Consider the following 13591-nt stretch of genomic DNA (forward strand, 5'->3'; position numbering starts at 1 on the left):
ATTAAGATTTAATTCCAAAGATAAATCTGAGTAGTTGAAATGAGAGAGAGAATGGTCTTCAGCTTCATGGGGTGGTGGGAGTGGCAAAGTGTGTGGAGGGGCAGGCCTGTAGAACAGAGGTAATAGAGACAATACTGCTCTTGACACTAACCCAGGCAGCAGAGCAACAGGACATACCCTCTAGGGAGCTCTGTCTGCTACCAGAATGGCTGAAAGAGCTGACATAAAGGCCAGTTGGAAGAAGGGTCATCTGCATCCAAGACTGAGAAGCAGCTTTCAGGGTCTGCTGCTATCATCTGTGACTTCAGCAAAGTTAGGAGTCCTTTTCATCTCCCTGCATCCTACAGAATCCAAGCCCTTTCATAGTCTCCATCTGTACATGTTTGTTTGTGGAAACATTTTGTGCCTCACTGAGGCCTCACAAACTGTGTGTGTACAGTGACTTGAATTTTTCAATGTAACTTTAGGTGGTCATTTAGAAAAGTACAATAGAAAAGGAGTTGCCATTGAGGGGAGGGAAAGGAGCATCTTCACTTAGTCTTATCCCATCCAGTTTTTTTTTTTTTTTAATTGAATGATTTCCCTGGCCCATTTCAGGAGCATACTTAAGTAAGTGCATAACATTAAGCTCGTGAGTAGTCCCATTGAAATAGTCAACAGGACTACTGGTACTTAAAATTCCATATGTACTTAAGATTCTTGCTGAATCCAGGCGTGTGTTAGTTAAAGCTCCCATTCCCACTTTGATCCTCATGATCTGCCCAGCACCCTCCCAAGACAGGTGTGTGTCCCTTACGTACAGCAAACCCTCCTCTTCTCGAGCCAGCTTCTTCAATATCCAGCCTGAAAAAATAAAAAAGGAAAGGGGGGAGGGAATCCCCCCAAAAGGAATCCAGTGATTCTCAGCTAGTGTGAAATTCAGTCAAGAGCAAAGATCTGATGCATGGTAATCCCCTCCTGTTTCTGCCACTTAAACCCTTGGTAAAGCCATGCAGGGGTGGGACATGCACACGAGATCTCTGCATTCCTTACATGCTTCTAAGGGGCATTCTGGGACCAGCCCCAAAAAGGCTTGGTCAGAATTGACTGTTGAGGATAGGCCTTCAGACACACCACTGTATGTACATTACACAGATTCAGTGGCCAGAAACCCCATAAGAGGTTGCAGAGAGAGGTTGCAAGTATTGTTTGTCCACCATAGCTTTGGAGGGAGTGATGTTGCAGCATGCCTATACATTGCAGGGAGGAAGGGATGGATTATATCACTCTAGCACCTCCATAGTTCCTTTCAAAAATCCCCATTTACTATAATTTGGTATATGCAGGAGTAAAATTGGCCCACTGAGATCAGCTTCTTAAGAGCATACATTTGATATAATCAGTTCCTTAAAATTGGGCTACGTGCACTATAAATAAAATTGTGAATATTTGGCCCAAACTACAGTTTGGACACAATATTCTGCTGAAGAAAACTGGGACACAAGTAGTAACTTATCTGTTTCCCATCCATTTCAGTGCTGATGCACTAATTCTTGCTGCTGCCCTACAGGGCTCTGCTACTTTTTAGCAGCCAGCATTGGACATCTGTCACACATAATGTGTGTCATAACAAATAGATCATTATAAAAATACAGAACTATCAGTGTAGAAAAGCTGAAAGAATTATTATAATTAGGAATGAGTGTGACTTCAATACTCTCTGAGTAAATCCCAAATAGTTTTTCATTATTTTCATTGTGAAACATACGGTATGTAGTTAAACAGTATGAACGTGGATTATTCTGTTTTACTGTTGTTTCATTGTTTCTGTATGGCAATATGCACGACTGATTAGGCTGCTTCATTTGTGTGGTGGTTTTGGCTGTGTTTTTTCAGTCATGTTAGCTTAATCGAATTAGCTTAACATGATTGAAAAACCTCATCCAGACACAGGCTAACACATGTTCAGATGTTTTAACCAGTGCCTTGACATGGCTTTTCAAACATGTTAAGCTAACTCGAATGAGCTAACACTATTGAAAAGCACATCCATTTACCTCATTAAGAGAGGTACTCTTTGGGCTGTGTCTGTCTTTTAGGGCCTGACCTCTTTGTAACCTTTCTGTAGTGTTGCCAACTCTAGCGATTTTATCATGAGTCTCTCAAAATTTGATGTTTTTCTTAAAGCTCCAGCTCCTAGATTTATGTGAATCTCGGAGCTTTCATTTAATAAACAAAATGTTAAGTTTCTAACTCTCCTGGCTGCGAGGAATAGCTTGGAAATGTGACCCAAGTACATCCCAAAGGCTCAGAAACCAGAAGACAAAAAATTAAAAAAAAAAACCAAAAGACCTCGTGAATTTTAAATTAATCTCATGATGATATTTTGAGGCTTGGCTCATGATTTTTCAGGAATCGGGGCTGGCAATACTTCTCATTTGTTTCCCTCTAACGCTGGGAAGGTATGTTTACACTAAAGTTTTTAGCTTGTGTACTGGAACAAATATTTGTGGAGTCATCCAGATTAACATGTACAAACATGGTAGCAAACTCGAATTAATTGAAATCAATTAACTTGAGTTCAAAACTCTAGTGTAGACAAACCTTGAGTGCATAAGCTGTTTCTTCTGGACTGTCATGAGTTAGGCAGGGAACTTACGTCCTCAGTGAATGTTGTGCCTGAATAAACTGGTTTCTCTACTAACACAAAAATATTGGCTATGAAATGGGGCATCCTCAAAGAAAAGAAGCAGCGGTTTGTTTTCACTTTTCTTTCTTACTGAAACAGACTGCATGTTGAACAAACTGATTGGAGAAAAGGTCGTTTCTGATGGGGTGTTCATGGAAGACATTACAGCTATTCAGCTAGCCCCAACTGTAGGCAAGGACCACTCGTTTCAGAGATTTTGCATTTTCTGGCTAGGGATTGGCCACTTTTTAATATATGGTTTCAGAGTAGCAGCCATGTTAATCTGATCTGCAAAAAGAAAAAGGAGGACTTGTGGCACCTTAAAAACTAAAAAGAAAAGGAGTACTTGTGGCACCTTAGAGACTAACCAATTTATTAGAGCATAAGCTTTCGTGAGCTACAGCTCACTTCATCAGATGCATATCGTGGAAACTGCAGCAGACTTTGGATTTAAACTTGAAGAGTGGTCAGTTTTAAATCCAAAGTCTGCTGCAGTTTCCACAATATGCATCTGATGAAGTGAGCTGTAGCTCACGAAAGCTTATGCTCAAATAAATTGGTTAGTCTCTAAGGTGCCACAAGTACTCCTTTTCTTTTTGCGAATACAGACTAACACGGCTGTTACTCTGAAAATTAAAAACTAACAAATTTATTTGAGCATAAGCTTTCGTGAGCTACAGCTCACTTCATCGGATGCATTCAGTGGAAAATACAGTGGGGAGATTTATATACACAGAGAACATGAAACAATGGGTGTTACCATACACACTGTAAGGAGAGTGATCAGGTAAGGTGAGCTATTACCAGCAGGAGAGCTGGGGGCGGGGGAACCTTTTGTAGTGATAATCAAGATGGGCCATTTCCAGCAGTTGACAAGAACGGAACTGTTGGAAATGGCCCACCTTGATTATCACTACAAAAGGTTTTTTCCCCTCACTCTCCTGCTGGTAATAGCTCACCTTACCTGATCACTCTCCTTACAGTGTGTATGGTAACACGCATTGTTTCATGTTCTCTATGTATATAAATCTCCCCACTGTATTTTCCACAGTATGCATCCGATGAAGTGAGCTGTACCTCACGAAAGCTTATGCTCAAATAAATTTGTTAGTCTCTAAGGTGCCACAAGTACTCCTTTTTTTAATATATATAACTTTTAAAAAATTGGTGAATCTGGTTGGAAAATGTAGTCAATAGCAGATTTCTTGTGTGTGTGTGTGTGCGTGCGCCTCTCCCCCCCGCAGTCGTATTGGTATAATATGTACAGTTTTATTAGTTGTGTTTTCATTGACTGGTGAGTGTGACTACCGTGGTTTGGGCGGTTTGCAGGAGTTTGTGTTAGTAGTTTTCTGACATATCAGTTGGCGCTCAGTAGCAATCGTTTAGGGAATTGCCATCTGTAGATAGGGTTCTTTGTTTAATTAGTGGGTGGAATTTTTGTGGCTTGCTTTAATTTTATTGTTTAGTGGTGAATTTATATTCTGAATCACAGTTTTGGACTAGCGCTTTTAGGTGCTGTGCATCCTCAACAGCCATTGACTTAAGTGCAAAGGAAGGTTACAGGACTGGGCCCCTTCTTCTGTTGATTAGCTAGTGTGTGAGGAACAATTCACATTTAAAGTTTAAAGTAACTTTTTGCTCCAAAATTGAATATTTACATCTCTATCATGGGGTTTTATTTGTTTTGGTTTATTTTTCATATAGCCAAATGCAAGGACATACATTTAGGAACAAACACTCTAGGTCACATTTATGGGATGAAGGGCTGGTGTTTGGAAATCAGGAACTCTGAAATGGACTTAAAGGTCATGGTGGATTAACCACTGAATGTGCACTCTTGAGTTGTGGCAGCTAAGAGAGCTAACGTGATTCCGGGGTGTTTAAGCAGGGGAATATTGAGTAGAACTATGGAGTATAGAACATTAGTACGATCATTACTGGAATACTGTCCAGTTTTGGTGTCCACACTTTCAAAAGGATGTTCACTAACTGATAGCTCTTTTAGAAAAGAGGTGCAAAACTATTAGAGGTCTGGAAACCGACCTTACAGTAAAATTAAAGGAGTTAAAGTTACAAAAAGGTTAAGAGGTGACTTGATCATGGTCTACAAATGCCTACATGAAGAGAAGATTTCTGATGGTAGAAGACAATTTAATCTAGCAGACAAAAGCATAACAATAGCCATTGGCTAGAAGCAAAAGCCAGACAACTTCACATTAGAAACATGTCAGTTTTTTAACAGTGAGTGTCGTTTACCAATGAAACAATTTACCACTTTCCACTACCACTAACCACTTTCTTCATCACATAAATTACTTAAATTAAGTTTGGATATCTTCCTACAAAAGACCCTCTCATTCAGCCCAGATGATATGGGCTTGGTGCATGAATCATTGAGTGAAATTCTATGGCCTGTGTTATGTAAGAGAACAGACTGAATGATCATAATGGTCACTCCTCGTCTTTAAATCTATTAATCTTTTTGTTTTTAGTTTAAATCATAACTGAGAGTTTAGCTAATGATAGCGAGTTTTCCAAATTGGGGTTTGGCTGTTTTCTATAAGTATTGAGTGAGACTCCTGTGATTTGGCTATTTTCTGGCTAGTAAATTAGGATTAGGATTCTATGGAAATGTAGATAGGTTTCAGCAGAAGTTTGCTTAATTTCCATTACTGAAGTTGCTATTCCTGTAAGAAATTATCTATTTTTAAATGTTCTGCTACTTTGTTAACTGCTGGATCAAATTCCTGCTTGCCATTTCTATTTGTTGTAGTTTGTGCTGTAGGGTTTAATCAGGGGTGTGAAACATACAGCCCATGGGCTAGATCTAACCTGTAGTACAGTTTCATCCAGCCCCTGGACTTCCCATGAATCTACTGGCATGTTTATACAACCCCAGAGTCCGCACTATGGGAGACATGATTTGTTCAGGCTCCAGTGTGTTGTGTTCTAACCTCTGCATGTAGACCTTGCTCGTGTGCATCATGTGTACAGGACTGTGTACATCAGTGTGCACTAGGGAACATGTAGTGTGCACCATCAGAGTCCATACGGACTGGTGCACTCTACAAATCACACTCCCCTTGTCCAGACTCCAGGACAGCAATCCCTTGTGTACAGATGTAGAACCACTTAGTTGCATTTAAGAGGCTCTGGAGAGGCATCAAGTAAATGTAAGTAATTACCAACAGGGTTTATCTTTACCTATTTCTCGTTTAATAACTTTTGCTGAATATATCAGGCCTATCATATGAAATGAGTTTGACACCCCTGGTTTCAGTAGTGCAGAGGGCCTTCTGCAGGCCCTCTGCATCAGGGTGAACTTCACTCATACTAACGCAAAGGGGAAACTTTAAATAAATATTTTTAGTCAGTCTACTATATCACTGTGTTTCTTTTCAGATGTAAGTAGTGACATACATACAGTTGCCAGATGTACTTCCAGTTTTGTGCAATCCTGTACAGAAAGAGTCTGTTTGTGCAGAATACCCTGGAGAAACTTTTAAAGAACAGTTCATTTTTTGTGAGAATATGAATCCTGAAATATGCTATGGTCTCTAAGACCTAGTGGATGAAGTAATAAGTATTATGTCCCATTCATGCCTTGAAACCTTCCATTTGCATGCTTGCAGTGTCTTTTCAAGATGGTGGGTACTGCGTAATTGAAGAGTGTATCCTGTGTATTTCACTAGCAGACCATTTAAATAAAAATTCTTGGAGAGTGGTAGGAAGTGAACTATTCATCTAGGCATGCATATAAAATCTTTGAAAACATTATTGTGTGCAACTTGCATTCTGGATGGGCAAGTTTAGAAAACTAAACTCCAGAGTTAATAAAGTAGATTTTTTGTCACTTTTAAATCGTACCAGAATGTCTGTTAGAAGGATGCCTCTTAAGATTTCTATTAGCAAGAGGAACATTATTCTGATTATTAATACTATCTCCATCCACTCCCTTTTGGACTCTGGCATAATTCATTTCTAGCTCTAAAATCAACATTTTCAGGATTGGTTACAAAGTAACAAAAAGAAGGACCCCACAGTAATCTCTGTCTGGCTGTAGAAGTCAAAAGGAAGAAACTAGTCCCTTTGGCCCATATTTTTAAAGGTGTTTGGGTGTTTCTCCACCCAGCATTGCAAGGCCTAAGGCCAGGTCTACACTATACACATACATCGGTATAACTACTTCACTCAAGGGTGTAAAAAATCCACATCCTGCGTGATGCAGTTATGCTGATCTAACCCCTGGTGTAGATAGCAGTGTGTCAATGCGAGAGCTTTTTCTGTCAACGTAGCTACTGCCTCTTGCAGAGGTGATGTGACAATTCTGTCAGAGAGACCCCTTTGGGACTGTTACGTGATATGCTGAGACTACCTCTGAGCCTGTTTTCTCTGCCAGTTTGGGCCTCCAGAACCCTGCCTTGTTGATCCAGACACGCCAGTCTGCTCCAACACAGACCCAGGGTCTGAACCACACGCCCCAAAGCTGCAGACTTAACTGAAAACAGCTTTAGATGTGCTTCTGTCTCCAGCACCCAGACACCCAACTCCCAGTGGGATCCAAACCCCAAATAAATTTGTTTTACTCTGTATAAAGCTTATATAGGGTAAACTCATAAATTGTCTGCCCTCTATAACACTGATAGGGAGAGATGCACAGCTGTTTGCTCCCGCAGGTATTAATTACTTACTCTGGGTTAATAAGCAAAAGGGATTTTATTAAGTATAAAATGTAGGATTTAAGTGGTTCCAAGTAATAACAGACAGAACAAAGTAAGTTACCAAGCAAAATAAAAGATAGCACGCAAGTCTAAGCCTAATACATTAAGAAACTGATTACAGATAAAATTTCACCCTCAAAGATGTTCCAATAAATTTCTTTCACAGACCGGACTCCTTCCTAGTCTGGGCCCAATCCTTTCCCCTGGTACAGTCCTTATTCCAGCTCAGGTGGTAGCTAGGGGATTTCTCATGACTTCCACCTTTGTTCTGTTCCACCCCCTTCTATAGTTTTGGCACAAGGCGGGAGTCCTTTGTGTCTCTCTGGGTTCCCACCCTTCCTTCTAAATGGACAAGCACCAGGTTTAAGGTGGATTCCAGTACCAGGTGACATGGTCACATGTCCTATGAGACCTCAAGCCTTCATTCTTTCTGGCCTGATTCACAGGAAGGCTTGCAAGTAAACAGAGCCATTTACAACCAATTGTCCTAGTTGAGGGGAGCCATCAAGATTCCCAACGACCATTAATGAATGGCCCACTCTTTGCATAATTACAATAGGACCTCAGATTTATGTTTCATATTTCTAGTTTCAGGTACAAGAATGATACATTTATACAAATAGGATGACCACACTCAGTTATGATACCTTACAAGAGACCTTTTTCATGAAGCATATTCTAGGTACATTATATTCACACTCATTAGCATATTTTCATAAAATCATATGGAGTGCAAGGTAAGAGGTGGATTAAGTACGTCAATGCGAGAAGCTTTCCTATAGGAGTAGTAGTGTCCTCATTGAAGCGCTACAACGGTGCAGCTGCACCTGCTGCAGTGTTTTAAGTGTAGACCTACTAAGAATCTCAAATTAGATGAAGGCTCCTAAGTCAATTAGACTTTGCAACGCTGAGCAGAGCAACACCTAAATACATTTTTAAAATATAGGCCAGAGTAACTTAGCTTTAATCATAAAATGTAGAACTGAATATTTTTAAACCACATATTAAGTTTGCCCTTTAAATGGGGTGAGAGAGTAATTAGTTAGTTAAAATAGTGATGATGTGGGCCTGCAATGTAATCCAGGGCTAAAATCTCAGGAAATTTTTGAGGGATATCCTATAATACAGTGGTTCTGAAATTTTGTACTGGTGACACCTTTCACATAGCAAGCCTCTGAGTGTGACCCCTTTCCCCCCCCCCTTATAAATTAAAAGCACTCTATATATTTAACACCATTATAAATGCTGTAGGCAAAGCGGGGTTTGCGGTGGAGGCTGACAGCTCGGGACCCCTCGTGTAATAGTCTCGCAACTCCCTGAGGGGTCATGACCCCCAGTTTGAGAAGCCTTGCTATAATACATTGTGATAAAATCATAGAAATAGCTTGTCTGTTGGCTTAGTTTCTCTGAGCATACCCTGCAGGAACTCTCTCCAGTTCTCTTCTGCCAACTCTAGAAGTCTCTTCTTTGTGTTAATATTTATTATTTATATAGAACCACAAATATACATAATATTTTACAAACACACACAAAAAGCACTGCCCCAAGAGATTACAATCTCAAAATCTGGCAGACAAATACACTGTATGGGACAAAAAAAATCGAACACAAGATGTTGAAGGTACAATCACAATATGGTGATCAACACTGGAAGACCTTTTCAAAAGAAGTGGGTTTTAAAGAAGCACTTAGCGATGAGGAAGGGCACACAAAGCTCTATTTCACAACTTTGTGTCTGGAGTTAGGTGCCTAAATCCACATTTAGGCACCTTTGGATAACTGAATCTCTGACCCCTAGTTAGGTACCTAAAATCTTCATATAGGTATATAGAGATTATATAATGTGGATTTAGGCAGCTCAGTTTAAAAATTTGGCTCTTAGTGGATGACATAAGGCATAAGGACAGAATAGGAGATGTGAAGTGAATAGTAGAAGTCAGTGGTAGCACTTAGGGGCAGAGGACTGGGTGGCGTGTATGGTGTGAGTGTGAGAGAAGTACTTGAGAGCAGAAATACTAGAAAGGGGGAATCTGAGAGTATAAAAGAATAATACTTCCACTTTTCATGTTCAAACAGTTGGCCACAAAAAAGAAAAGACTGAGATATGGACTAAGCTTTTAGAAGTAAAGGTAGAGAGGAAAGGATAAAAAGTAAATGATCAAGAAAACTTCAGACAATCTGACCACTATTTAAATGTCATCCTTTACTCCATAATATTTACCATAGTATTTTCCTTTCCTATGAACAAAAAGCTAATTATGGCATTTCAGATACCACTATGGAACTGTTGGAAGCTACTGACTTACAGTGTCTGTACCACTGTACATGACTTATACAAGTGAGACCATTCTCCCTCCATCTGCAGCCTAACTTGATGAAAAGGCTCCATCTCCCTGCTCATCATCACCTGCAGCAATCTTGGGGAGATGAAGACTCCAAACAACACCCACAATGCCCTGTAACAGCATTCTAATGGGGCTGGGGAAACTTTTCATCTACCCCGTCCATGCCTTGTAGCAGCACTCATTGCATGGAAGAAAGGGGAGAGGGAAAGTTTCCACTCCACTCCTGTATGACAGCATTTTCACATGTCTATAGACAATAACTGCAAACTACTTCACTCTGTACCAGGAATATCCATTCTGTGAATGCCCAGTCAAAGATTGCCGCACATACATAAATTCATTCAAAATAGGAAATAACTTATATAGACAAAAACACACTTGTTCATATTAAAGAATAATAGTAATAATTTAACTTAAATTATATCTATGATAGTAAAAAGAAAAGGAGTACTTGTGGCACCTTAGAGACTAACCAATTTATTTGAGCATAAGCATCCGATGAAGTGAGCTGTAGCACACGAAAGCTTATGCTCAAATAAATTGGTTAGTCTCTAAGGTGCCACAAGTATCCTTTTCTTTCTGCGAATACAGACTAACACGGCTGCTACTCTGAAATTATGATAGTGTTACTGGAATGCAGGCCAGTCTCTTAAAAGCTGTGTTTATTTATTTGGCTTATATAACTCAAGTGCTGAGCTAAAAACCCAAAGTCTGACTTTATTCAAATTTTTGAGGCAGAAGAATTCCTTCTGGGCTGAGTTCTTCATTGTTAAATTTCAGTATAAAGGAAATCTTTTTTATCTCAGAGTTTATAAACTCCTGAAAGTGGAGTTTATAACACAAAGGCTGTCAGATGCTTAACTATCATCACTATTGCAACACTATAATATTTAGCTAGATGTTTATAATGCCACCATTTTAGTGCAGATACAGTACTTCTTAAAGTCACAGACATTTGATTTAAATTCCATAAGCATAATATGAAATGCAATGTTTGATGTTTTGTATATCAGATATGGAATAATGTATTTGCCAAGCATTAGGGACGAGACTGATAATGCAACAGGCAGTTAAGGCACAGTGAATAATTAAAAAAACATTTTATATGCAGTACGTTATTGTCATGTCATATTTAAGGGTATTACTTGGTTTCAAAAGTGCATGGATTTGTGAGTTGTCACCTTAATGGGTTATTTTATTAGCACAATCGCTGCATTGCAAACTAATAAGGGATACCATTTGTAATGTCCTATGATTTCTTATTCCTAATTTATGATTAGGCCTTTCTGTGCTCAACATTTCAAACATTTCAATTGATGAGTTGATCAGCACATTGCTGTGTTCAGTCACAGAACTTTTAATCATGGTCAAACAAATGAGACTTTAAGGTGGCACAGTTTACAGTAGTTTGAACAAATTCAGAGATCAAATGATATAGCACTGCCCATGCACACAACTTGAGCAGACTATATTTCCTTCACAACTCTTAAGTTTCTGTAGAGCTTTCATATTTCTCAGAAATATTTTCAAGGTATTGAAAGAACAATTTTTACATAATGCCTTAGAGTTCATCTAAGGGAATAGTTAGTTTCCATATAGGTGCCCAGATTCTCAAAGCTCCCACATAGGCAGGTTTGGGCTGAATGCCACCTTTAGTGTCATGAACTATATCCTCATTTTATTAGAACTTATTTTAAATGTTGTTTATTTGTATATTTTCTTTTCCATTCACATTTGAAACTTATTTTATACAGTTTCCATTTAACTTTTGAGTAAAGTTAGTGTCCTTTAACTGCTGACATGTAGAATAAGTAGGGGAAAATAGAGTCTATAGTACTAATAAAGTATTCCCAAACTGAAATAAATGGAAGCACTTATATTCCTTGCTTTGATACAGGTAACGTATATCAATTACTTCTGCTAGCAAACTTTTTTAGGATGATGTAGGGTTTTTGTTTTAAATTCATACATACTAAATAGTCAGGAAATTCTAATTGAAGGATAAACTTGGGATGGAAATTTTGGTAAACTTTTTTGGATATAAATTCATTATTACTGCCACCCTTCACTCGTTTTTGGAAATGAGGTTAAAAACCTTTCAGCCCGAATTTTTCAAGTGCGTGAAATGTATCGCGCATCTCTGACTTCTGTACATTCCAACTCCTGTGTGGGCAGAAAAACCCTGATTTAAATCAGGGGGTGTGTGTGTGTATGCATGTGCACATGCAAAAGTTAGGCATGCACGCCTTTGAAAAGTTGACACACACAACCTCTCCAAAGATCACTATGTAGAGTTTATAAACTCTGAAGGAGTTAATGGACTATCCTTACAAAATCAGTTGCAAAGACTCTGATGGGGTCTATGAACTTTGTAGTAAAGGTTCATGTGAACTCCATGTGAACTTTTAAATATAAGCATCAATGCTTACCTGCACCTAGACTCTAGTTAAAGGCATGGTGCTCAAAAAAGCCAAACAAATAATAATCAGTTTTGCTAGGCTAAGCTATTATGTTCCCTACTCACACTCCCCAAAAACATTAGAAGACTTTTGCAAAGGTAAAAAAAACTATTCATTTTGTTAAATTCTTAACCTTCCAGATTCATAATTAATCAGAAACTTCCGCACTTCCAGAGATTTCAACTGGAAGACATGTTTTCTGTGCAAGTTAAGAGTATGTCAGAATCTGGCATAAAATGGAAAGCTAGTTACTACCTTAACTTCTGAGACCGTACTGCCTCTCCATAATAACAGCAGGATTTAATTTTCAGTGCCTGAATACTGTTGGATGGTCTTCCTTCCTGCATATGGGTGCTTACATAATATAACTTAACTCTTTCTTTTCTTTTCACCTTTTAGGTCTAACTGCGCTGAAAATATCCGTAAGCATATCTTACACACAGGAAAGCATGAAGGAGTAAAAATGTATAACTGCCCCAAATGTGACTATGGAACCAATGTCCCAGTGGAATTTCGCAACCACCTGAAGGAGCTGCATCCTGACATTGAAAATCCTGATCTAGCTTACTTGCATGCTGGTAAGACTATTCTCCTGTTTGTATACAGATGTATCACTTTTCTAAATGAGCACCCTTAAATGATTGCAACAGAAGTTCTGGGTCCTTTATGTTGCTATCATTTATTCTGAAGAAAAGCATGATTTTAAAATGGACTCAATCCACTTCAAGATTTCACTAAGGGATGAAGGTGATGTATTTAGTATCATGACCCATCTGCATTTCACACACAAATTCTGCGTTTACATGTGTAAACGGGAGATATTCCCATCCAGTTTAGAATGCCACCTTTGAAACCTGGATGAATTTGTGTAGAAAAAGTATTGTTTATATTTTGTGTTCTTATTAAGAAAAAAAGGTGGAACAACATAACGACATCAGGAAATGAGATGCTAAATTAGTACAGTATTTCAAAATGCCTACGAGTTCACAAAAATCAGCTGATAACACTGTGCAGTATAACTGCAGAGAAGCAGACTTTGTTCATAGTACGTGAACAAGAAGCTGCTAGAGTTAAAAAAAAAAATAAATAGGATGTTGATGGTTTCATGAAATAGTGCAACAGGGCGACACCACAGTCTGCTTTTTCTCTTCCTGCTTCTGCCTACCTTTGTGTGAATGTTAGTGTCAGAGTGCATTCTGGTCCTTTACTATCCTAGATGAAAGCATCCTTTTCTGTGCCCCTCAAAAAACAAAAAAAAAGTACACGCAGAGAAAGTTACTATAGACTACAGGCTGCTAAGACAAAAAATGCTTATATTCTGTATTCATAGCACTGCACTGGGGTGCTGTGGCCCTTATCCAGCAACCACATAACCAGCTGCTTAAACTTTAAGTATGT

At 38.8% G+C, this 13591-nt stretch overlaps 1 protein-coding gene across 7 annotated transcripts in view; it reads left to right on the forward strand.

The window, feature by feature from the left end:
- ZNF407 (zinc finger protein 407) overlaps positions 1–13591 on the forward strand; it is a 462963-nt gene that overhangs the window by 314784 nt on the left and 134588 nt on the right. For 6 of the 7 annotated variants that reach the window (XR_012157273.2, XM_073331771.2, XM_073331773.2 and 3 more), the window contains exon 8: positions 12593–12771. The exons of the other annotated variant lie outside the window; for it this stretch is intronic. Coding sequence is in view for 5 of the 6 variants with exons in the window: in XM_073331771.2 (XP_073187872.1) it covers positions 12593–12771 (179 nt within the window). In the remaining variant the exon portion in view is untranslated. The remainder of the gene's footprint in view (positions 1–12592; positions 12772–13591) is intronic. 7 annotated transcript variants of the gene reach the window in all.

Source organism: Lepidochelys kempii, chromosome 2 (genome assembly GCF_965140285.1).
Source record: "Lepidochelys kempii isolate rLepKem1 chromosome 2, rLepKem1.hap1, whole genome shotgun sequence".
NCBI classification, from domain to species: Eukaryota; Metazoa; Chordata; order Testudines; family Cheloniidae; genus Lepidochelys; species Lepidochelys kempii.